The 27,349-nt window shown below is 43.9% G+C and overlaps 1 protein-coding gene across 1 annotated transcript; it reads left to right on the forward strand.

Annotated features, from left to right (window-relative positions):
- Window positions 1–781: 781 nt before the first annotated feature.
- Window positions 782–21,216, forward strand: LOC310771307 (nuclease EXOG, mitochondrial-like; the record flags this gene model as incomplete). The annotated part of the gene is made up of 8 exons (XM_083663950.1): window positions 782–965; window positions 2,210–2,359; window positions 4,672–4,811; window positions 5,446–5,522; window positions 11,494–11,605; window positions 13,623–13,811; window positions 15,808–16,106; window positions 20,702–21,216. The coding sequence occupies 8 exons, from the start codon at window positions 782–784 to the stop codon at window positions 20,865–20,867; spliced, it is 1,317 nt and encodes a 438-aa protein (XP_083520076.1). The 3' UTR covers window positions 20,868–21,216.
- Between the last annotated feature and the right edge of the window lie 6,133 nt (window positions 21,217–27,349).

Genomic DNA, 27,349 nt, shown 5'->3' on the forward strand with positions numbered 1-27,349 from the left:
CCTTCAGTGGGAGGCCGCCACACACACCTGATTACAGAGGGGGGGAATCACACTAGGAAAAATATTTCAACTTTCAACTTTATCTTTTTGTATATGAAAAAATAAACAATAAAATAATGTCAAATGATTTTACATCGGCTTGTATCGTGTTTTGTCTTTCCATCCACTATATATATACCATCAATATGTGTGTGTGTGTGTATGTATGTATATATATATATATATATATATATATATATATATATATATATATATATATATATATATATATACAGTATATAAAACTGTATATATACTGTATACTGTATATAAACATATACAGTATATACACACACACACACACACACACACACACACACACACACACACACACACCCACACACACACACACACACTTCTCTCTACAGATCTCGTGAGATTTGCTCGTTGTTTCCCTCACTACGCCAAAGATATTACATTGATAAAAATCTAAGGCTCTAGGACTCGGTTGTCCTGGGTTGTCCCGTGCGGACAGCGCATGGGCAAAGTACAACAAATCTGCCATTTTGGCCTGAAAGAAACTACCTCTGATTGGCTGTCTTGGTTTTGTGAGGGCCTTTTTGTAGGCCACAATGGCGGCAAGGTCTTGGCTAAAAACATGTACACCTTCGGCTCTTGCCTTCATTACTCTTTGCTTCTACCACCACGTGGAACAGAAAGTAGAGTTGCCGTCATCGGCAGTGTGTACGGTACAGGCGGGTACAGGCAGACCAGTTTGTTTGTAAGTGTAGAGAGATTAAAGATGGCGGGTAGAGTGAAGCTGTGGGGGTTCGTTGGCGGGTTTGTGTGCGGGGCGGTCGTCAGCACCGGCTCCTGTCTGACCGCCCTGAAGCTCTACCGGGACCAGACAGAGCCGGGTCCAGACCCGGACCCGGCGGGTCGGGAGGAGGAGCAGAGCCCCGGGCTCACACCGGGCACCGACAGCGGTAAGAACCAGTTATGAGATCCTGTCCTGAGAGTACTGAGATCTTTGACTGAAATCATGTTGAAAGTAGGCGTAGCAATACAACAATGTAAAGATAGTCCATTACGACAAGCTCTGCATTCACAATTACTAACATTGTTTAGTTGCAATATCAGATTACTCCATTTGGTGGCGCTTCTGAGTTACACTAACTCATACCTGTATCTATTGAGCGTTAACAGGATGGCTACTGTATTTGTCTTAAACATAAAATAGGCTAAATAAGGCAAAAAAAAAAAAAAAAGCTTTTTTATTTAGCTGCCATCCATAGTTACAGTAGGCTATATGATTACCAGTAGCCTATTTAAAATTCCTATAGTTGAAAGGTTGAATCTCCATCATTTCAGGGGGCAGCCCATATAATCCCGACAACACTTCTATTTCAGAATATGAAAATATCTATATAGCCTACAGTAGCCTACAATGGGGAATTCCAAATGTCTGCGTTTTCCTTGTGTCCACACACTCAACTCTACTCCGGATTTTGGTGACGAAGACAAAGACAGGTCAGATAGCCGGAGATGAAAGCCTACGTTTCATCAAACGGCTTGATGCTCAGAACAATAGAGGGCCAGGTAGTGTGGACAAATTGGACAATAGGTCCAAATGAAGTGCCGACCCATCAAATACGGGCTAATGGAGACATGGCCTTATGTGTTCACATCACAGTAGATCAAAAGTATCACAAATCTGGAAAGGGGGTTAAAACAATATTTTAGTCTCTCACTGACAATTGAGCCAAGGTTGGACCGTCGAAGTATTATTATTATTATTTAATCTAGACAGTCTTAAATTGTGAAATCCTCAGTTAGAATTTGAATGTGAAACGAATATCAAATATCATGCTATCTTTACTGCGGTGAAGTGAATTTCATTAAACAGCGGTGGACAGTATTAAAACATCCTACCCCGTAGCCAACCCCTTAAATAACCTTACATTTTCATTAATTCCTACATTAATTCATCCCTTAATTCAATCAAAATCCCCTTAAAATTATACTGAACAAAAATATAAAACGCAACATCCAGCAATTTTGCTTTGAAGATTTTACTTTGTTACAGTTCGGAAGAAATTAATTCCTGGCCAAAGGAGGAATGTTCATTAACAGGGATGTAAACAAATCTGACCAAAACTTCCATGTTGCATTTATTTTTTGGTTCCTATCGAAACTCTTCTGATTGAATCTCTCTGCTCCTCTCTCTCAGTGTCTGAGGTCCAGCAGCTGATTGGTCGCTTCGGTCTCCCGGAAACGGGCACGGAGGTGCGTTACTATGCCAACCACACGCTGTCGTACGACCAGGCCAGGAAGACGCCACGCTGGGTGGCCCAACATCTGACCAATCACAAGCTGAGGGGTGAGTATAGGGCTGGATGATAATTTAGCTTGTGATTGTTTTGTTTTGCCGACTGTTTTCAGGTTGTCCTGTTTGTTTGCTGTTTTGTTTCTTGTTCTGATTGAGGGATTACATGTTGTAGGTAGTGTTTAATAAAAGCTTGTTAAAACTCAACTCCCTCTCTCTTAGGGCTGACTTTTCTACAGCGATATATTTAAGGCGATTGAACTAATTTACTATCATAAGCAAGGGCGCCGAAAACGTGGGTGCCGGGTCGCGCGAGCACCCACGGAAAGAGCCGAGCACCCACCGGGAAATGAGGGGAGAGAGAGAGAGATAGATGCCTATTACTGTGCCACAGGCAGATATCTCTCTCTCTCTCTCACTCCCCTCATCATTTCCCCGTGGATGCTCGGCTCTGGGCTGTGGGGGCTGGGCCGCCTGGGCGGGGTCGAGTCATTTTACATGATAGCAAACTCAACCCGCCCGAGGTCCGCCGGCGGCCCCGGGTTGCAAAACGAGTTGATCCAAACATAGCCCGTTAATCTGATTGGCTGCATGAGTCAGTGCACTCTACGTGACCCTGCTGACGTAGACAGTGACGTTAACACACTTGTGGACTTGAGCGGTATCTGACAGAGAGTGACAGACAGACTGACAGTTATCAACAACAACTAGAACTAGCCAAAAACAAAATGAAGAGATTTTTGATTAAACCTAGTGGGGTTTCCACCACCACCACAACGACTTCCAGTTCCACAACAACCACAGCGTGGTTTCCAGTGCGGCTGGGACTACGTCTACTAGTACCACCGTGGCCGCTCCGAGGCCAAGTACTTCATCGTCTGCGACTGCGACTGGCGAGCCCGGCGGGCTGCAGAAGGGATCATGGACAAAAGAAAGGGCGGACTTATCAAGCTAGCTGGAAAAACAAATTCCCATGGATAACCTATGAAGACACAAAGGACAAAGGATTTTGGGAGGTGTGCACTGCAGCTAAAAACATGGGGGCTCCGCTTCCCTCCACATCACCCCATCTAGAATCTTTGAAGGCTTTTGTACAAGAAGGTGGGCTAAAGCATTAGAACCATTCACAAAACAATTCATCCGACGCTCAACTCCAAGGGGCAACACTTTCCTCATAAAGAAAAAATAACGTCAATGGTGAGTGAAAAAATAAAACCTTTTCTATTTAATAGCTATGCGGGCCTAATATTGGTGGTCAATTAATTGTGACAGTGCAATGTGTACAGTATTATGTTTGGCTTGTGTTGGTGTGGTGTCTCTGAGCCACATGGGGCTTGGTGTGTAATTGAGCTATCTATGATGGTATATGGTTGGCAACGGGCGAAAGCATGGGCACCCACTGGCACAGACATAAATCGGCGCCTATGATCATAAGACGTTATAAAAAATAATATCTAGAAGCTGCGCCCTACTGTAGACTTAAGATATGCTTCTGGCAGAGCTCTCTTAATCAGTGCGAGTGAGGGGGGAAAACGTGCGTAACGTTACAGCACATTACAAAAATAATATCTAGAAGCTGTTTGCTCAACGAGTGCCGTCAAGTCAGCCAGAATGTAAAGGTATGTCTTCCGCAGCGGCCTTTCAAAGTTAACGGAATGGAAGTTTTGTTTTGAGTAATGCTTTTAGATTAGTTTCGCTCCATATGTAATCGTAACATTACAACCAGTTTTTTTGGTGTGTAAGCTATTTTATGGAGGTTCCGCGTAGTTAAGGCTATGAGTGATTTCAGTTTATTTTGCACTGTGTGCTTTTATTTTGAAGGCTAGAAACGGAAGTGGTTGTGTTGTTTGCCGTGTTCTCTCTGCAGCCGTACACGGCACGCACCTGTGAAGAACATGGCGATCTCGTTCAAAAGTTGACTCCAGCCTGAAGAGTGCAACAGTTACATGACCTTACAGCCGGTGTTAAATCATTCGAAACGAACATGAAAAAGGAGACGGCAGGAAAAAAGTCATGAAGAGTTTCAGCAAGCGTGAGGCAGCTTCAGAACGCATTCATGGTCGGTCTCTCTTTCATCTTTTCTCTTATAAATGCATCATCTACGCTTGATCTACAGGCCCGCTGTATTCAATAATATGATCAATTGTTTTGCCCCTCCAAATTATTAATGCTATTAAATAGAAATAGGTCTCTTTATCAAAAATAATAATAATAATTAAAATGACGGCCAATTAATAGATTATGGTGATTTGATCATCTATCGCCAATCTCTAGTGACCACGATTGGACGATATGAAAATAGGGACGATTGAGCAGCCCTACTCCCTCTCTCTCCCTCCCTCCCTCCCTCTTTCGTTGTCTCTCAGGTAAGGCAAACAGGAAGCACTGTAGGTTTCGTGCGGACCCCGCCATCCCAGCATGCTTCAGTGCGGGTAACGAAGACTACCTGGGCAGCGGCTGGTCCAGAGGTCACATGGCCCCCGCTGGAGACAACAAGCAGTCTGAGGTGTGACACACACACACACACATGCACACACACACACACACACACACACACACACACACACACACACACACACACACACACACACACACACATAACTGTACATACTATCATCTTTAAAATCACTTCTTAAAACATACTTTTATTGTGAAGCCTTTCTGTAATCTTTGCATTTGATTCATTTTAACTTTTTCTTATTGATATTATTTCTTTTATATAGAGCGCCACAGTCAGCGTCACCTCCTCCTTCAGCATACCAACCGGCGTGCCATGAAGTACACATGTGAATGTTGTCCATTTAAAAGAGAACTTTGCGAATCAAGAAAGTCACACTGAAATGAAATGTAAAAAAAATATAAAGAAATGTAACGTTTCGTTTTGTATGAAACCGCTCAATTAACTACATCTCTCGTCTTGCACAATATACCTCACTTATGCGACTGGTGCGTAGTCTTTCCGATTTATAACTATATTGCAACCGTTTTACCACAAACTGACTTTCTTGACATGCATAGTTCTCTTTTAAATTGACAAACATCACATGTGGACCTCATGGCACTATTCAAACGGGATCAAAAAATGAATGTCTCTCTCAGTTCACCACCATTCATATTTTTCCGTGTGTGTGTCTTCACAGCAGTCCATGGCAGAGACGTTCTACCTGTCCAACATCGTCCCTCAAAACTATGAGAACAACGCTGGCTTCTGGAACAGGTCAGTCTGCCTGTGTTTACTTTTATCTGGAACAGGTCAGTCTGCCTGTGTTTACTTTTATCAATTAGAAAACGGAGAGTCCCGGTCCAGCCGTTGTAAAGTCCTCTAAAACACACACCTGTGAGCGCATCAAGGCCGTAACAGCAATATACATTGGGAAGGACAAATCCCCCCCCCAATATTTAAGCCTGATAAAATGTGTCCCCCCCCAATAAATTGACTTTACTTTACTTTACTTTACTTTACTTTACTTGACTTGACTTGACTTTATTGTTTATTTAGACAGGACAATGCACATTAATAAAACGGTTAAACACGTACAGAATCATCCATATGTGACAACGGTAAAAGTGCCGGGGTTAGCCGAAGCTAATTTTCACCCGCAGTCCTCGGGACATAGACAACTAAAAACTACAGGATAAATACAGAATACGGGAATAAAAAAACAATATAACAAAAATGCACAAGGGATAAAAAAAACATACACAAGGAATAACAATACATACACAGAATAAAAGCAATACACACAAACAGATAAGATAATAAAATGATTAAAAAAAAAAAATGTCCAAGAGAAGGCTATTAATTATGGGTGCACTGTTGTGTCGATTTGAGCCATTCTTTGATTTTGACTTTAAAAGTAGGGTAGGTGGGGCATTCCCTAACTGTGACCGGGAGACTGTTGCATATTTTTACGCCCACAATGGACAGGACGTTCTTCCCCAAAGGTGGTGCGTCTGTGGCCCAGCTCGCAGTCTCCTCTTAGGCACGCCCTGGTGGTCATGCCCTTCACGGACCTCCGTTTAAAAAACTGTGGAGACACTTAAAAACAAAACAGGCCTGTCTAAAAGTTTTAAAATGGTAAAAATCAAGGAAATCATGCTTCTTTATAATGTTACAAATATGGGCGAAGATTGTTTTTTTTATCAAAGATCTTTAGGGCTTTTTTAAATAAAAATTCCATCGGCTTAAGAGCTGGTTTACGTGCCCAGGCCCGGTTCTACGGGGGTGCAAAAGCATGCATTGCACCCTTATTTTAATTGTCTGCATGCTCAGTTGAAAAGTAAAAAAAAAAAAAAAAAAAAAAAAATTAATAAATGCTACAGCTGCACACTTACTGTTTAAACTTGAATTATAGTTGTTGTTTTTCTTTGTTCTTTGATGTGATTTTATGGCTTTTTGGCACCTATATGTAACCTTTTAAGGTTGAGATAATTGTATTATCATTATATGGTCCAAATATTTCAGTAAAGCACTTGAAACACTTGAAATATTCTTGCTTGGGTGGTATCATTCTACTTCAAATGATGGTCAAATGCATTATTTTTAGTAAAATAACATGTCAAATTTTTCGGGCGGCCGGCCTTTGGCCGGCCACCCGAGTGGGCCCGGCCTTCGGCCGGGCATCTGCACCCCTTCCTATCTAGGATGCACCCCTAGTCATCTTGTTCTGGAACCGGCCCTGTACGTGCCAACGACCAGCTCGTTAACTCATTGAGTGCCAGCCACTTTTGGAGAACGGACGCTCCCAGTGCCAGAGTTTCAGAGCGTTTTCAGTGATTTCTCGAGGCCCACAGAATATTGTGTGATATTACTATGTAAACACAGAACACGCAAAAAGAACAAGGAGACTCTATTGTATCATCAGCAAAAAAAAGTTTATTGATACCATTTTCCGTTCTTTAGTTATGAGCCGGAGAAGATAGGTTGTTTTCAGCGTTTTCAGGCATTTCAAATTATAAGCTGAGATATTCAGCCTTTTGTGAAATGCAGCATTTCAAGCACATTCACTGATTCTAGGTAATATTTTCTGATGTAGTGATGTGGTGTAGTTGTGTCCTGCCCTGCGTGCCCCAACCCCCTCCCCCCCCCTCAGCTGAAAACTCCTCCCCACACTAGTAACACACAGCCTCACGCACGCAGCGTCTATTTTCGGAGTGCTTTTGGTGCGCCGCCTCCCAGGCAGCGCAACATGGAGAAGCCACACGCGGACTGCAGTAAAAGGTTTGGCTTTTCATTGTCGGCTGCTGCTTTTCTAGCGGCTAATCGTGTGGAGAAACTATGCTGACAGATAGACAGAGGCAGAAGGGCTCAGTTGTGTGCGCGGATTGACTGTGTTCGCAGCCCCCGTCAGTTGCAGCCAGAACAATCTACATGGCTCTGGGCTGCAGCATGAGCGGGTTCACTTTGATCACGGCTATTTCAGGCTGTGTATTCCTGACATTTCTGTAATCTGGAGAGCACTGTCGCCACCTAAGGGTTCTGTAAAATAGGTTATAGACCTCCAATAGCTACAATAGTTGTACAGGAAATGCGGAAGGCTTTGATCGACGTCCCACCGTCAAAAAACGCAATTGACGAACATGTCCGTCCTTGGCACTCTACGTTACTATTTGAAATGACGGACATGTTCGTCCATGGCACTCAATGAGTTAAGCAGTAGTCAATGTGGGGAAAAATCATAGAGTGTAGGAACATCAGGGCAGCATCTTCCGTCAGGAAATTTCTGATCTGTCTGAAGTTCGCCAGGTTGTATTTGACTGAATTGGTCACTTTTTTAATGTGTTTCTGAAAGGTGAGGGTTGAGTCCAAGATGACTCAGAGATATTTGAACTTGCTTACTAGAGCGAGTTCCTCACCGTTCAGGAACACACCCGAGTGAGTGACAGTTTTGTTATTTTTTTTGGTGAACATTAGGGCTGGGTCGGTTTGAAAATTTAAAAACCGGTTCGATATTGCCGTCTAAACCGGATCGAACCGGTATACCGATTTTTTTTGTAATTAAAAAAAAAAGAAAAAAAAAGTTTTTTTTTTTTTTTTTTTTTTTTAAAGCAGGGCTCCCGAGTGTGGCCCATAACTGTCTGTAGTGCAACTTCAGTCCACCTGATAGCGATAATACACCTCTAAGCTGGTATTGTCAACCAGCAATGATACTGAATAAAAAGAAGCAGGACACCTGTGTAACAAACACACCCTGTATTTATTTCTCATAACTATTCAGCTTAACTTTTCTTCAAACATCAACATAATAAACAAAATAAGACTTTTGCATACTAGTGCAACTTGAGAAGAGGCTAATACGAACAATAGTGCAATCAGAATGGACTGGCAAAAAAAATAAAAAAATAAATAGGTTTTTTCGGTTCGCACGTGATCAAACCGGTTTGGGCTCGTACACCGAACCGAACCGGTAAAACCGGAAATCGACCCATGCCTAGTGAACATCATACAGACCGTTTTTTTTGTATTTAACACATTCACTGCCAACAACGTGTAAACACGTTTTCAGAATCCAGCTGTTGACTGCCAACAACGTGTAAACACGTTTTTGGCATCGATTTTTTTTTTTAACGGGGGGTTGTGCATCTAACCCTTTTACATATCTTATATAAGTATTGGACGTGTACAACGTGTACAACCCATTCCACCGACCCACTAAGTGGCGACAAGGAAGTAGGAAGGCAAGCAAAAAGCAGTGTGATCCATTTCCATTCTCATGAAAATGGATTGGCGGAGGCGCTTTCGTTTTCGCGTTGATTGCTGGCGGTGCGGGATTGCAAACTTGCATCGTGGATTGCGGATGGAGCACACTTTGAGGCACGCAGCGTAAATATGACCAGAGTCGCAGGGGCTTCATCGGAGCTCTCGGCCAGGGCTCCGGGAGGCGGGCGAGTCCAGCCGGGCTTCCTCAAAGAGCGGCCGCACAGACAGGCTCACACCCGCACAGCAGCAGCAAAGCAAACTGGTGACAAGCGGGGACTGCCCCCTAGTCCGACACCAAATTGGAAACAAATCCCATTCTAAAAGGCTTTTAGAATGGGATTTTCAACCCATTCTTTTTTGTTTCTTTTTCGCTATAATTTAGAGTAATTTAATTTCTATTCAGAAATTTATTTGAGAGGTCGAGAGTATGAGAAAGTGCATTTGCAAAGGTAGGAAAGTGCTTGTGACATGGCGCTGCAGCCAAAAACAACGCCCACAGGAGGGAGGAGTTGAGCAGAGGGAAGTTTACTGCTGTTATGGAGGAAATTACTGTTCAAAACTATTGTTTAGGTCTTACTGATGCCAAAAATGAATGGTTAAAGTGACAGTTCTATCGAATTTCACAAAAAGCCGTTTATCTCTGAATATTTTTTCTGACGCTAAAACCATGCTGTATTCAACTGCTAATGCTTACATAACTACTAACTCTACAAACTAACTCTTTTAGACAGAGAAAGTACACATTCTATTAGTACTTTTGAGATATTGTATGTTCACAAACTCCAAGCAGAAAATAATCCTCGGCTCTTGTAAAATGAGCCACAATCCTCAAAAAACGGCTTGGCAGAAGCTACCTACAGCAACAAAAAAACGTCTGGCAGTCAATGTGTTAAGAGGAGACAGGAAATTGATGTAAAAAAATAAGAAGATTTACTGCGCGATACAGCTGCTCCGCGGTCTAGTGCCGTTACCGCGGAGCCAGCGCTCCTAGGGGAGAGCAGAGCAAGGAACTAACCATTCTACACTAACACGGATATGCGGTAGAGAGCCGCAGGAACGAGTCCGGAAATCATCGATGCTAACACTCCTGGTTTTTCACAGTTTTCGCCTATGGGAGTTTTGAATGGGTTTTTGGCGCGATGCTTCTAATAATCTCTCTGGGCAACGCTGGCTTAATCAAACGCGAACCAGTGTTTAGTAACATCATCTTCACACACGAGGACCACTTTTATGAGTGTTGAAGCTTTTACGTGCCGCTAAAAGGACGGCTAGCTAGCAAACGGCTAAATGAGACTACACTGTTGAGTCGATGGGGATATATACGTCAATAACGTCACCACTTCAAAGGACGAACACGGAAATTCTCTTTCCCTCACCTGGTTCAGCCCGTTCAGCCCGGGGTAATCAGTGCACATATCAACAACAGTCCAGGTTGAGTGCTGATGTGACGTGGAAGCCTATGCGACAGTGTGTAGTTCTGGATTAGCTTAGCTCGAGCTTTTTACTTCTAGGGCTTGCATTTACGCTACAAAACTCATGAAAGTGGTCCTCATGTGTGAAGATTATCCGACTGAACTCTGGTTCGCGTTTGATTAATCTTGCGTTGCCCAGAGACCGTATTTGAAGCATCGCGGCAAAAACCCCATTCAAAAATCCCATAGACAGAAACAGTGAAGAACCAGGAAGTCCGGGACTTCCGCGTTCTGACTACAAAAATACGTCATCCCTGCGGCTCTCTATGTCATTGCTCTCTGTCAGATCTTGCTTGGATGTCCTGATGTTGGTTTAGTAGCAAAAGTAAACACATAAGTTAATAGCAGATGACATCAGGGTTTAGCAGGAGGCGGACTTGTTTTGATGCCCTTTGAAGCAGACTAACGCTTCTCACTGTGATGTGTGATTTCCTGGTTGCGGACAGTTTGCGGACTTTCCGAGTAAACGTGGCCGCCTCCCCCATGTGCATCTAAACGAATCACGATGCATTTAATCGATCACGTGTCTTGAAAACAACATCTCACCCGTTCTACTTTGCCTCTGATTGGCCCTGATATCACTCAATCACTCCGCTGTCCTGTTTGCGTGTGCGTGTGCGTGTGCGTGTGTGTGTGTGTGTGTGTGTGAGAGAGAGCGAGAGCGAGAGCAGGCCAATGTGGAGTTTTGCGAGGGAAAGAAAAACGGTCAAATTCTGCTGTAGCTCATCGGTGCGTTGTAGCGCTGCATCATAAATGTGTCAATGTATGGGAAACACTGCAACCCAAATTCGCACTCCCATAAATGTTTGTTAACCACAGACCTTTATGCATTTAAGTGAAATCCCCATTCTAAAACCCCATTCACTTTTCCCCTGATGAACCAACATGGCGGCGATTTCTGGTTAAGCCTACAAAAATGTCATCCCTGCGGTACTCTATGACTGCTTTGTGTGTGTGTGTGTGTGTGTGTGTGTGTGTGTGTGTGTGTGTGTGTGTATGTGTGTGTGTGTGTGTAGACTGGAGATGTACTGCCGGGAGCTGACTCAGCGTTTCCAGGACGTCTGGGTGGTCTCTGGACCGCTGGTTCTGCCCGAAGAGGAGGATGGGAGGAAGATAGTCTCCTATCAGGTACTGTAGTCTCTCAAGCCAGACTGTCTCTTCTACATTCTGCGAATGCCATACAGTCCAGTGTTTTCAGGCCTGGAGGGACCCACCAAAACCAACACAGCGCGTGGGATGGCTTCGGTCAGATGGTGCAGCACGCGGGCGGTCTGCAATGAATTTATAATTGCGTTCAAATTTGTGGTTACTCTGTGGTCTATTCAAGACTTAAAACAAAGTGATCACAAGGAGGATGACTTCATAATAAAGTGCACACATACATACATACATACATACATACATACATACACACATACACACATACATACATACATACATACATACATACATACATACTAGTAGCTGCGCGGGCTCACTACTCACCCGCCCTGCAGCTCGCCCGCTTCATTGGCTCGCATGGCAGCTCGGCCTCACCTACAGCTCGGCTACTGCATGGCCTCGCCTGCTCTATTGGCATATATATATATATATATATGTGTATTTATACCATGGTCTGGGTGAATACTCGATTCTGATTGGCTGCAGAGTGTCCATTAAAAAGTGATAATGTACAGTTGGTAAAGTCGTTCAGCCAAATGGTCTGTTCACCATTCATATCAATGCGCCATAGTTTCAACAGTGTTATCAAGAGAGCAGTTTGAGCTCTATACCCCCGTTAAGGGTTAAAGCAGCTACGAGCAACTTTTTCGATTGTTATTAAACAGTATAAATTTAATATCAATGCATCACATCTTACCTCTAATAGTCGACGAGAGCAACGCAGAGTAGTCTCGCTTGAACCCCGAGTGAATCGGCCAGTGTTAGTGTGTCTGTAGCCAGGGCAGATCAGGAAGTGAAATGAAACGGTTTGCAGCAGCCACTTCGGCCATAACCACAAAATAACTTCCAAAAAACCTGTTAGAATATAACGAGAGATGTTCCCGCGAGTATGCGTGGCGTTCACATTGTTTATGTTATGTTGCTAGGCAGCGCAAACGGCGTTGGAAGGCAGCTGCGTTTCACTTCCTTGTTTCACTTCCGGGTTACCCGGTCCGGTCGCTCTAGAGAGCCCCCTGTTGGCGCGAGTTTAGGCAGACTATAGACTTAATAATCACCTAAGGGAGCAATCTCAGATACACACGGCTTTGGTCTCGTCGACTATTAGAGGTAAGATGTGATGCATTGATATTAAATTTATACTGTTTAATAACAATCGAAAAAGTTGCTCGTAGCTGCTTTAATATGGCACTTTTGTAACTTGAGGAAAAAAATGAGTCGGTCAAAGTAAGTATTTAAATCACCCCTGTGTGCTCAGTTTATCAAAAATAACTATTTACAATTTTGATTTTCGTTTCGGACATTTCCCTCCCCTGACAGAAGGTTGCGGTTGCGGAAGCAACCGGTCCTCCTGGCGCCGAGGACATTATCGTTATCCATTATCACTTAAAAAGTGATAATGGACAAAAAGTGAGATGCCTATTGTGATGTGAGGTAACATTACTGGTTCTCATCTTGAAACTAGGTCGAGACCAACATTTCAATCATGAGCTTTATTCACAAATGGCACGGCAACTAATTGTATGGCATGAAATGGCATGGCAACTAATTCTAAGGCAAGGCATCTATGGCAACTAACTCTTTGGCGTAATGACTCCGTGGTAAGATGCCTCTCTTCTGTGGTGAGAGGAGGGCATCTGCTCAGACTAGGATAGATAATCCCCCAAAAGAAAGGGAAACCCGCCCCCAGGTAAACGCCATTCTTAAAATGAACATCTGTTTGATACTCCCTGGAGTGCACATAGAAAACATTATTGAGGTGATTTATGTGAAAATTATCAGATGAATATTTTTTAGTTATGGTTGATAATAAAAATTTCCCAAAAATAAATAAATTACAGTATAAATACATCAATATATAAAATAAAATGATAAAAAATCCAAACGGAGATACCTGTTTTTGCAAATATATATATATATATATATATATATATATATATATATATATATATATCTGAACTATATCATCTGAACTGTTTGTGTGCAGGTGATCGGCAAAGACGACGTCGCCGTTCCCACTCACCTCTTCAAAGCCATCTTGGTGCAGAACAGCACAGATGTCAACAACAACAACGAGGATGCCACCGACCAATCGGCAGCGCCTGTCCTGGGTCTGGGGGCGTTCATCATCCCCAACCGGCCAGTCGGCTTCGAGCGCCCGCTGACAGACTTCCAGGTAGGGGTGGGACGATATGAAGATCATCCTCTCTCAAATAAACGGGATTAACGATACTATTGCAGGGCCTACAGTTCGGCGCGGGATTTCGGGTATCGCGCATATTTTCGGCAATTCCCGCAGATTTTGAATTTATAATGCGGGGCCAGTCCGGCATGCGTTTGCGGGACTATGATACTGAACAAATAGTAACCGAGCTAACAGGCGTATAACCGAAGTTTGCCATGAGGCGCATGCGCTGTGATGATGACTGCACACAGCGCATGTAGTGAGAAACGATGGATGATTTACTATTCCACAGCTCTGACCTAACCAAATCTAGCTGACATCACTATTGTGAACACAAAACAAAGAACACTTCTGATCTGATATCATGAATGTTTTAGTAAAGTGTATCACTGTGAGGTAAGGTCCTTACACATCGGGAGCGTCAATAATATTTTCCGAAACTATATCAGTTAATGCAACCGTGCATACCAACGGCGAAGTTTATTTTTTCGAACCACGGTCGATTTTTCAGAAATTCGCTTCCGACGTGTACACATCTGTGGCTGTGATTGACAGGTGGGTCAAAACTCGCATCGCAATTTCGTGCCGTACTGTATATTCGCATCGCTCTTGATGTGTAAGGACCTGTAGTCTGGCATGAGTGTCAAGGAAGGTGGGAGGCAGGCAGACTCAGAAGATACCTTCAGTTCTCAGAGGTGCAGATCTATTAACCGTGTCCATTACATGTGCAACTTAAACAAAACATAGAAAATAGCTCAACAATTTAACTCAAAAATGAACAAAAGCAGGTGTTTTGGCAGCATGGCCTCTTGAGGAGAAAAACCCAACTGAATTTAGAGTGGGTTCAATTCACACCTTCAGCCTGTACCATGGCATTGGAGGTCATCTCAATGTACTCTCTTAACCTCACTAGAAGGATTTATACAGTGTAGAGAATCATTCACATAATGTTAGCAATCGCAGCATTATTTGAGACATGTTGCAGACATTCATTTAGTTTGATATTTTGTTATTCAGAGTTGATTGGAGTTCAGGTGTGGAGCAGTGATGACATCACTGCTCATGACATCACATTCAGCATTGTTTTTGGTGAAATTCTTCTTTAAGAAACAAATATTGGAGGTGTTGGCCCCCGAGGCAGAGCCTTCCTCAGGCAGGTTCTGCAGGTGGGAACCTCGTCTTTCTGTTGTTCTTTATTTTTGAACCCATAATATTTCCACACGTCTGATTTATTTCAAAGAAAATCCCAGATTTTAATTTATTTATCCTGGTTGCTACTCCACCCTCTGCCGATCTGGGGAGGGCTGAAACTGGCTCCATGCTTCCTCCGAGACATGGGCAGTTAGCCAGCCGCTTCTTTTCACCTGACAGGGGAAGCTTCACCGGTAGGACATAGCACGTGGGAGGATCACGCTATTCCAATGAGTTCCCCTCCCTCCGAACAAGCGCCCTGAATGACCAGAGGAGGCACCACATTAGCAACCAGGATATTGCATGTTTTGGCGAAGGGGGTTCCTATATGAAGGAAACCCCCAGGGGGCACGGGGAGAACATGCAAACTCCACACAGAAAGGCCCTTTTGATGAGCCCACCCGGGCGGTGGCACTCGCGGACGGGCACGCACTCCTTCAGCGCTCACAGCGTCCCAGGTGGGAATCGAATCACACGTCTGATTGAAGAATTTAACAACCTGGACCTTATTTCCAGCTTTATCGAGCACAGAAGGAATGAGTCTGGAAGTAGCATGTTGGAGCTTATGGGGAAAAGTGAACAGGGTTTTAAAATGTTCAGTTACATTTATGAAATAAGATCTGTCTGTGGCTAACACAAGTTTATGGGAGCGTGAATTTGTGTTCAGCAGGATAATCTTCACAAACGTGCATCACTTTGATGACTTTTGAAACATACTGAAAATGCGTTTGTTTTTTTAACATGCTTTTCAGAAACCGCTTCAATAATATCTTCTATTGTCCCGTCCTGCTTCCAGGTCAGCCTGGCGGAGCTGGAGCGAGCATCAGGTCTGACTCTGTACCCCAGGCTGAGCCACGGGGGCGGGGCCAAGAGCACGGACCGCACGCCCAGGGCCGCGGGTTCAAGTCCCGAGCCGGATGATAACACACAGACCCCTACACCTACACACACACCCACACCTACACACACACCTGCACCGACACCCACACCTACACACACACCTACACACACGCACACTGCAGTAACCGACCTGTGTGAGCTGGATGGATGCCAGCTGATGGGCTTTAAGGAGTTCACTCTCTACCTGACCGGCAGGTAGGGCCGTGTGTGTGTGTGTGTGTGTGTAGGTGTGTGTAGGTGTGTTCGCGCGCGTGCGTGCGTACCTGCTGGTGGTTAATGAAGCTAAAATGTCTACCGTTAAACAAAGAGACTCATTTATCAAGGGAGCACAAAAACAGCACCGTACGATCAACCCTTTCTGATCGTAAAAGGGTCAAGTGCATAACCCTAACCCTAACCCTAAGGGTCAAGGTTCTTTCTTTTACCACGCCCCTAATTATTCTCCTTTCAGAGACCTCGTCCGCAGATTTCACGACATTGTGAGGCAGAATACATCCAAAAGAGAGACTTCTTTGACCTTGAAATCTAAAATATAATGTCGCAAGTCCAATTAGTTTGATTTGACACCATGGAATGTGGCATTAACTCATGGAAAGCAGTCACTGCTGCGGGATGGCAAATTTACAATAAAGCTCTGAGGTTATTGGGAATGTGAGTAACAGGCGAAGTCAGCCTTTGCAAACAATATTTTGCTATCCACCTTATTTTTTTATGTCCCACTGTCAAAAATAATTGTGGGAACAAGGTCCGGTTTAACGTGACTCATTGTTGCAGCTTGCAACAGAGTCATGCAGGCTTCTTCTGCAGCCTCGGCTGCAGACCCGAATTATAAACCGGAAGCTGGAGTCCGTTATAAAAGTTATAAATATAGTCACGTTATAAACAACTAACCAACGCTGGGGGTCCGTATGGAAACAGTGTTACTCGAAATGGTTAAAAGTTAAATCAATTTGGTCATTCAGTGGCGTTTTACTGCCATGTAAAGTAACTATCACGCTAGCCACATTAGCATTAGCCACAGTAGCCGACTACCCACAATGCATTACGTTATCCCAGCACCCGAACGACACGGCTGTAGAGCAGAATGGCTCTGCTGTAAAATCCTCATAGACGTTTTTTTTTGTCAAGTTAAAACAGTGTAGAAATTACACCGGAAGCGGAAGAAGCACCCATCAGGCATCATGGCAGCTAGAAATACGGTGGATAGACTACATATTTTTAGGTGACAAATAAAATCATGAATACATAAAAAATACATGTAAAGTAATAAGTTAATGAAGTGCTTCTAGAGTTGTTTTGGGAGAACCGATCTCATTATGAAAGTATGCACAAATAAGCTTCTTTACTCAAATGCACTGTGACATACTTATTATTTTCATTTCTCTGTATGTTTTCTATTTTGATTTATGCATTTTTTCTTTCTTTTTCTTTTCTCTTCTTCTCATCTATTTGATGTGAAGCACTTTGAATAGGCTAGTTGCACAAGCGATTAGACAAACTTCCGGTTTTCTTGCCAACCCGGCGAGCCAGTTTCCGCTGTATCGGCTTCCTCTCCTTACCGGCCCGGTCGCTGTGCTAGTCGATGTGTTTATCAAACTTATCTCTAACTATCTGGTTTTTCGACACTATTTCTGGAACTGATTACTGAATTTGGATTACGGACTTGGCTGAATGGATATTTGATTTGACCGCTGCCTGGACACGGACACAAATTTAATGATTGCGGACTTGTATGACGTTTAAGCTGGTTAAACTAACTAACGTTAGCTAACGAACCCTTAGCTAGAAGCTAGCAAAACACTGAGAACTCCGAATGACAATAACAAGACAAGATGAGTGCTGTGAGAAAAAAGAAATGATAATGTACGAGATGTGCACAAGTTACAAAGAGGTATGGGTGGCTCTAATGAGCACTGCTGTGTGCCACTTTGCTCAGCTTCAAGTCGCTATAACAGTAGGATGAGCTTCCACTGCTTCCCAAATCCCTTCTCTCGCTTGCTTATGGGAGCGGGGGAACAGGCATTAACAATACGATGGACATCGTTTACATTTATTTTAGGCAGATCTTGGAGACATCCCGTAAAAATTGTCATTTTTGAAGCAATTCGGTGGTAGAGAAGATGTTCGTTCTAACCTATGGTTCCAACACTGTTAGCTTTAAACTATCGTTAACGTTAGCTTTAGCTAACGTAATAGCATCTTAAGCTTCATACAAGTCTGCAATCCGTAAAAATTCAAGTCCGTGTCCAGGCGGCGGTCAAATCAAATATCGATTCAGCCAAGTCCGTCATAAAAATTCAGTAATCAGTTCCAGAAATAGTGTAGAAAAACCAGATAGTCAGAGATAAGTTTGATAGACACAGCGACCGGGCTAAAGCGGAAACTCGCTCGCCGGTTTGACTAAAACCGGAAGTTCGTCCTTTCAGTTGTGCACAGAGGCTATTGCCTCTGTGTAATGTATGGAGTGGACCAAAGAAATGTGGAACCTCACGTCCAGGGTGGGAATTTCGGCGTCGCATATTTTTGTTAGGGCATAGAGCCACACCCTGTGCCCGCCTACGCAGCAGTCGAGCGCTGGGATTGGCCAGGCAGGCACCAATGAGGTCTAATGCTCATAGCAAAATAAAGGCTTTTTAACCTTTGCACCTTGTCTCGGTGTGGGATTAGGGCCTGAAGCGAGCTGAGGCTTTTCCTTTGGATTTAATTTTGTACTTCAAGAGCACCTCAGACATGCCTGGCGTCGACCAATGAGCACCTCACATGCCTAGAGTCGACCAATGAGCACCTCACATGCCTGGAGTCGACCAATGAGCACTCGGTAATTGATTTTTGTTTAGATGTCTTAGGTCTTCTAGTTTCATATGATACCAGGATCTTTACTTTTGCTTTAACAATCAGCCCACTACAGGCTATGAAATATACAGTAGAACCGGGCTGTAGAACCGGGCCTGCCAATACTGCCTGGTCTTTGTCAAATAAACAAACCCCAACTCACTGCCCCGTGCACATGTGCCTAGTAGCCTATTATACAGTCAAAGCCTTCATTCCTAATGAAGAAATATTATAAATATATTCAAGTAAGTTACCTCTGTCTCAATAGAGATAGTCGGCATGTCTGGGAACGCCCACAAAATGTTATACGGCTGGCGCGTGAGTGGGGTAAAACCGCCCATATACTGTATCTCATGGGCTGACTCACCAAAAGACGGTGCTGCGGCTCTAAACTACATGTTTGGGGGTTCTAGAGCAGAACACAAGATGTCTGCTCAGATGTGCGTTTACTGCGGTGGTTAAATCCCCGATGGGCTGGGCTATCAGCTAAATTCTAACTTTGCTGAATGGATAGAACGGGGGTTTTTACCCCACCCTGACCACGCCCTGAGCCAGCTAACCCAGCGTCTATGACGAGATATCGCCTCAACCTATTCACCTTATGTTCAGACCTTACACTGGGCCAAATTCTTCCGGGTTCTTTTAACACTTCCGGCGGTCACGGTGCAAAATAAGAGAGTTGTTTTTGGAGCGGACAGTGAAGGGGTAAAATAAAGAACGTAGCCTACTACTTTGAGCCGGTACACAGCAAGCAAGCGAGTATCCACTGTTAGCCAGGTCAGATAATGTCGATCGTCGACAATGACGAGCACTTTCTTGTAAAACATACCTGGACTCCAACAAAGAAAGCTTCAGATCGTTTTCTCTCCTCCGAGTTGCGCTCGAGCCACTCAATTAGACCTGCAGACGTTAACGCAATTCCCTGGAATGCGAGACTTAACGAGCCAGTTACATGGCGTTGCATTCTTAGACATTTGCTTTTATTTGGTATGTTACATACAATTGGCTTAATTATTAGTTAATTCAGAGTTAGATGATATTGGAGCAGCCAGCCATTTTATTTTATTTTTAGTCGGACGTTTTGATATGGCCACACAACCGGGTCAAATGGGCGTGGCTACATAAGGTGAATAGCTTTATGTCTACATCTGTGTGTGTGTGTGTGTGTGTGTGTGTGTGTGTGTGTGTGTGTGTGTGTGTGTGTGTGTGTGTGTGTGTGTGTGTGTGTGATTGGTTGAGCTGATTCTGATGAAAAACATCTCCAGCCAGACTGAGCTTAGCATCCAGCATTCATGATGACAACTTCCACACCGTTAGACTGTTAGATCTGTATTATTTTCTGTTGTCCAGGAAGTAAATACATGACATTTTCATATGGAAGTACAGTAACATCAAGTACATACTTTGTCATAAGTGAGCTAAAAAGGGCAAAATGTAAACAAATGTGAATGTAGAAAACTGGAAACACTCAAATAATGCCTGCCTCTCTCTCTCTCTCTCTCCCATCTGCCCCCTCTCTCTCTCTCCCCTCTGCTCCCTCTGTCTCTCCCTCTCTCTTTCTCTGTCCCTCTTTCCCCTCTCTCCCTCTCTGTCTCTCTTTCTCCCCTCTGCCCCCTCTCTCTCCCTCTGTCTCTCCCTCTCTCTCCCCTCTGCCCCCTCTCTTTCTCTGCTCCCTCTCTTTCCCCCCTCTCTCTCATTCTCCCCCCTCTCTCTGCCCCCTCCCTCTCTCTCTCCCCTCTGCCCCCTCTCTCTCCCCTCTCTCCCTCTGTCTCTTTCTCCCCTCTGCCCCCTCTCTCTCCCCCCTCTCCCTCTCTGTCTCTTTCTCCCCTCTGCCCCCTCTCTCTCCCCTCTCTCCCTCTCTGTCTCTTTCTCCCCTCTGCCCCCTCTCTCTCCCTCTCTGTCTCTTTCTCCCCTCTGCCCCCCCTCTTCCCCCCCCCCCCCCCCCCCCCCCCCCATAGGAAAGTGGCGAGCGCTCGTTCGTTAGTGAAGCTGGATCAGTTCATGTGGGAGCTGAGTCAGAAGGACATCCAGCCAGACGACTACCTCCACAACCTCTACCTGCAGAAGAAGAAGGAGCTGGCCAATCAGGCGCTGCTGGAGGCGAGCAAGACGGGGGCGGGATAGGATGTTCACCAGAGACATGATGATGATGATGATGATGTCAATTCCTATGTGACTGTGGGAGTCAAAGGCGTTTCCAACTTCACCGGCCACTTTCAACGTTTCACTAGCCAGTCTGAGGTCTAGTTTACAGCACAACTGGCTGCTGGAGGAAGGGTCCACAACCCCCTGCTTGGAGCCCTCAAAACTCCACACCACCAATATGACCTGAGAACTACTAGATTGTTCACCGGGCCAATAAGTCACACAAAAAGACAGCAGCAGTCCTTCTTACCAAGAGCTGACAGGCTGTGCTCACATTGTCCATCCTTTTACTTATCTCCTCCCTGTAGACATTTTATTGTTATAAAATTTATTCTTATTGTCTGTTTTTTAACTTGTAAAAAATATCTAATTTCATCTTGTGATGCAACAATGTTTTTTTTTAATAAACTTCAACTTGAACTCTCCCTGCATAAAAGGCAAACTTTGCAGCGTTTTTGCTTCCGTTTCCATCAGCGCTGACCCTAAATAGTCGAGGATTTGTTGGAAGGAGCCTGATTCCACTGCCAATCTCACAGTCGAATAGTCGCAAAATGTGGTTCTGAAACAAGGATCATTCCATTCCGGCTAGAGACCTCCTTTATGTTTGTAAACAGCGATTATGTATTTTGTGGGCGGAGCTGAACTGGTTGCAGAAAGTGACAGCTAGCGGTTCAGCTGTCATAGAAATATGGAAGATCCGGATGCCTTCTCCACATGTTTTAAAGCTTTGCCAGCAACAGACAGGTTACCTTACACAAATAAGCTCACTCTATAAATTGGGTGAGGTTTCCTGACCTGTACTCACTGTCGGCATCGGTCTAGGATTCAACTACATCACCAAAGTTGCCGTGCCGAACATCGTTATATTCCTAGTGGGAAATTCCAGCATTTTTACGGCACAAGGCGTCTTTTTCTCTGTATCTCTGTAGTTTGGGCTTCACTTGTTGGGGGTACCATGACAATTGTGGCTACACCACAAAATTGCTACACCACACTCACACTCTTTCGTGCTCCTTCGCTACAATAATAACAATAAATATTCTGTTAATAAATTATACATGTTATGTATTTTTATCACAAATATAAAATATTTTATTAATCACGTCGATTTGTTGCACGTGTCTTGCATGTCCACAGACGTCCAAAAATTCTCCTAGCCAGTCAGCTAGTCAAATATTGAACTGCATTTCTATGTCCAGATGGGTCGTACTTTCACGTCCAGATACTGAATCTGATTCGCACATCAACACGTCCAAAAAAATCTCCTAATCAGGGATTCAAATATTGAACTACATTTCTATGTCCAAAAGGGGTAGTAGTTTGATGTCCAGATACTGAACCTGTTTTGCATGTCCACAGACATTCAAAAAAATCTCCTAGCCAGATGTTCAAATATTGAACTGCATTTCTACATCCAAGAGGGGTCGGAATTTGACGTACAGATACTGAACCTGATTTGCACGTCGAGCAGATGTCTAAAAAAATATCCTAGCCAGACGTTCAAATATTGAACAAAATTTCCACATCCAAAAGGGGTCATAGTTTGACGTCCAGATACTGAACCTGATTTGCACGTCGAGCAGATGTCTAAAAAAATATCCTAGCCAGACGTTCAAATATTAAACTAAATTTCCACATCCAAAAGGGGTCATAGTTTGACGTCCAGATACTGAACCTGATTTGCACGTCGAGCAGATATCTAAAAAAATATCCTAGCCAGACGTTCAAATATTGAACTAAATTTCCACATCCAAAAGGGGTCATAGTTTGACGTCCAGATACTGCACCTGATTTGCACGTGGAGCAGAGGTCCAAAAAATGATGTTCAAATATTGAACTATATGTATACATCCAAGAGGAGTCGTAGTTTGACGTCCAGAGACTGAACCTGTTTTGCACGTGGAGCAGAGGTCCAAAATATGACGTACAAATATTAGACTACTTATTTAGGTCCAAGAGGGGTCGTACTTCGACATCCAGATACTGAACCTGATCTGCACGTCGAGCATATGTCCAAAGAAATGACGTTCAAATATTAGACTTCATTCCTACATCCAACAGGGGTCATACTTTGACGTCCAGATACTGAACCTGATTTGCACATCAGTCGGACGTCCAAAGAAATGACGTTCAAATATTAGACTTCATTTCCACATCCAAAAGGGGTCGTACTTTGACGTCCATAAACTGAACCTGATTTGCACGTCGAACAGACATACAAATAAGGTCCTGCACCGACCGACGCTATATAGACATGATATGCACGTCTGGTGGACGTCTTACTTTAATCAGTTACTGTAGCTTGTATCAGTATAAATTGAATGACTGCGTGTGGCTTTGTGCAGCGCCTTCTAAAAATTGTCAGGCTAGTGAAAAGAGGAAGGGTTCCCTTTCTCCCCCTCATGTGCATGCGGGTTGCTTCACTTGTGGTTCATAAGGAGGAAGCGACTCACTTATATTTTCAACTAACTTTAAATAACCACCCGTTAAACCCACATTGAATCATTTTCCCATCCTGTGCCAAATTATCAACTGGTGTTAAAATCATGACTACTATGATCCACAAAAACGTTTCTTCATTCTGACTCCATCATCAGTTACTGCGTGTGTGGACATGCTGTGGTTTGCAACGGCTCAAGTGCTCCACGCACCGTTCCTTCGAAAAGAGGAAATGTTTTCTCTCCCCTTATGCAAATATAATACTTCCGGTAACACTTCATAACAATCAACGGGTATTAATGCCCCGGACTTGAAATGATCAAGCTGAGATAAACCACTTTACAATTGTTCCCAGACTAAAATGCTGCCTTATCTAATTCCCAGCCCGATAAATTCTAGTACAATTGTTCCCAGAATAAAATGCTGCCTTGTCAAATTCCCAGCCAGATAATTTCCAGTACAATTGTTCCCAGAATAAAATGCTGCCTTGTAGCACTTCCATATGGAATGTTAATAAAAATGCTATATAACCCACAGTGCATGTATTTACTCCAAATGAGAAACCCAATCAGCTCTGACTGCCAACTGTCCAGTTCAGGTGTATCTTTAATGAAATAATTTATTTCCCTACACCACGGAGTGGTGTAGGGAAATAAATTATTAGTCAAATGCTTCAAAACCCATTTGGACAATTGCATGATTATGTTAGTTTGTCCAACTATTTTGGTCGCTTAAAATTAAATTTTGGTCCCTTGATGTATTTCTAATTCCTACACCGTTCACCTGATTTGGATGTAAATAAATAACCCCGAATTAAAGCTGGAAGTCTGCAGTTAAAGCACATATTGATTGTTTCATTTCAAGTCCATTGTGGTGGTGTACAGAGACAACATGATGAAGATTGTGTCCAATGTCCATATGGACCTAACTGTAGTAATTCTAGAATGTCAGTCAGTAATCTGTGTCTTTTCTAGATATGCTTGTGAATTAATCTAAACAACAGTTTGGCAACAGTTTTTTAGACTTCACCAGCTATCATCCCCCAGTCTTAAGAAAGCAAATTGCCCTTCAGTCAATTATTGCACAAACAGTTGCCTGGCAACAGCAGAGGTGTTGCTTGCTTTGTAACGTTAACTCATAAAAGTCACTTGAAAACGGCAACCTGGACAATTCATCGGTCAGATCAGCCTCGAGATGCCCAGGAAGGATTCTGGATGAATTATCGGACGTTATCGTTTCCCCATCTCCTCAGGCACACAACCTCGGTGTAATTTTTGACCCCACCCTCTCCCTTGAACCCCACATGCGCCATATTGTCAAAACCTCCTTCTACCATCTCTGCAACATCGCCAAGATCCGGTCCTCCCTCTCACACCCTGATGCTGAAACACTCATTCACGCCTTCATCTCCTCCCGTCTGGACTACTGCAACTGACTCCTCTACGGCACCAACTCCACCCTCATCAATAAACTCCAACTGGTCCAAAACGCAGCCGCCCGTCTCCTCACCCACACCAAATCCTGGCACCACATCACCCCAGTCCTTCAACAACTCCACTGGCTTCCCATCTCCTCCCGGATCACCTACAAAATCCTCGTCATCACTTACAAAGTTCTCCACCAACTGGCCCCCCCATATCTCACCAACATCCTCTCCCCCTACCAACCCTCCCGTTCCCTCTGATCCACCTCTGCCGGCCTTCTCTCCACCCCCAAATCCAACCTCTGCAGTTTTGGCGACAGCGCTTTCTCCAGGGCAGCTCCCAAGCTCTGGAACTCTCTCCCCCCGGACATTAGAGAATCAGACTCCCTCAATGTCTTCCAATCCCGCCTCAAAACCCATCTCTTCTCCTCTGCCTTCTCCTAGTTCCCCCTGCCTATCCCTGTGTGCCTGTGTCGTGTTTGTCCATTGTCTGTTGCACTTACGTCGTCCCCGACCCTTTAGTGTTTCTTTGTTTGTAAAGCGTCTTTGAGTCCTAGAAAAGCGCTATATAAAACCCATGTTTATTAGGGGTCCAAGCACGAAGTGCGTGGATCCCTATTGTATCTGTTCCGTTTATTATTATTCTCCGCTAAAACAGTATGCACATCAAAAACCGTAAGGGGTACAGTAGCCAGACTTTGCACATAGGTTGGAAATGTGCCCCACTACTCAGAGACAAAAAATTAGCCATATTGACCAGATGGTGGCGCTATAACAGACCATTTCACGTATTGGTCCATAACTGCTGAACCGTGAGGCGTAGAATCAAAAATCCACATCTGCTGGATTCCCTGGATCAATACGCATCTATCCATATAGACCACGCCCATTTAAGTCTGCTAGATTTTCCGCCATCTTGTACTTTCTCAAAAAAAAAAAAAAACGAACTCGTCCTAGGCCATTTGCCCGAATGAGCCCAAACTTTTTGTGTGTCATCTCTGGACTTCCCTGATTTAAAAACTTAGAAAGAATTTGGATACGTGAAACCGTCTTGAAATGATAAATGTTTAAACTTTTGATAAACGAACTCGTCCTAGGCCATTTGCCCGAATGAGCCCAAACTTTTTCTGTGTCATCTCTGGACTTCCCTGATCTAAAGACTTACAAAGAATTTGGATACGTGAAACCGTCTTGAAATGATAAATGTTTAAACTTTGACACTATGTCATCACCGATGACAGTCTTGTGACATCACTGATGATGTCATCTATGATGTCATCTATGATGTCATCTATGATGTCATCCTTCCTCCACATAACATCGTGCACACACACACACACACACACACACACATGCACACACACACACACACACACACACACACACATGCACACACCTATACACACACACACACACACGCCACACACACACACACACACACACACACATATACACATACACACACACACACACACACACATATACTCACACATATACACACACATATATACACACACACATATACACACTTACACACATATACACTAACACTACTATTACTACTGCTACTACTGCTTGAACCCGGTCAGGTCAGCAAATCTCAACCAAACTTTGTGCACTTGTTATTATTATTATTATTAGTGTGGACTTTTTCTGGAGTCTGTGTTGTTTCCTTTTGCTAGCAGCTAGCGACGAACATAACGTTAGCCATTTCCTGTTTGCCGTCTTCTTCGTTGGTATTGGTATTTACGCCGGAGCCATGAGGACAAGAGGCAGGCTCGTGAACGCGCAGACGTCACATCCTCTAGCTGTGGCGGGAAATGCTCACCCCTTCGAAAATGCGATATTTCCATGCATCTTCTGAACGGCTGGTTGGAGAGAAACAAGTCGCGATTTTTAAGTTACGTCAAGGCGCATTCACTCATTGCCAATAAAAAACACTTTGTGCACATTTATTTCTCGCCAGAACCGACGGAATGGGCCTTTAAAATATTATTTACCTGAGCCAGAAACTTGAAGTGAAGACCCTACCCGATGCGCAACATCCTCTTCTAGATAGTGACAGATGACGCCGCTTCAAACTTGTTGCATAAAATCCACTTTTACGTCCTTTATATCAAAAAGTCCTTAAGGCAATACCATTCAGGAAGTGTTGGGGGGCAGTACGGACAGCGACGCACTGTGTTTACACTACTGCCCCCCACACTTCCTGAATGGTATTGCATTAAGAACTTTTTGATATAAAAGACGTCAAAGTGTCTTATCTAGAAGAGGATGTTGCACATCGGATAGTGTCTTCACTTCAAGTTTCTGGCTCAGGTAAATCATCTTTTAAGACGTAGCCGCGAGAGCGGAACGCTGGTCTTATGGGGAATGCTAAGTGGGTCCTCGGGTGCTAATGCTCAGTATGAGCGAGAAGCGCCCGGCTAGCAGGGTAATAGCTGAAGGTGCTTTTGAAGCACAAGCTACTGTGTTATGTGCATGTTTTAGGTGGGCTATGATGCCGCCAAGATCGTTGAATACAGAGAGTCAGACTGAGTGCTGGCTGTTCTTCCTGTTTACAGTAGCCTAAAGGGCCTTGTCTACTCTACACCCTCCC

Source organism: Poromitra crassiceps (assembly GCF_964638095.1).
Source record: "Poromitra crassiceps genome assembly, contig: HAP1_SCAFFOLD_510, whole genome shotgun sequence".
In the NCBI taxonomy this organism is placed as follows: Eukaryota; Metazoa; Chordata; class Actinopteri; order Beryciformes; family Melamphaidae; genus Poromitra; species Poromitra crassiceps.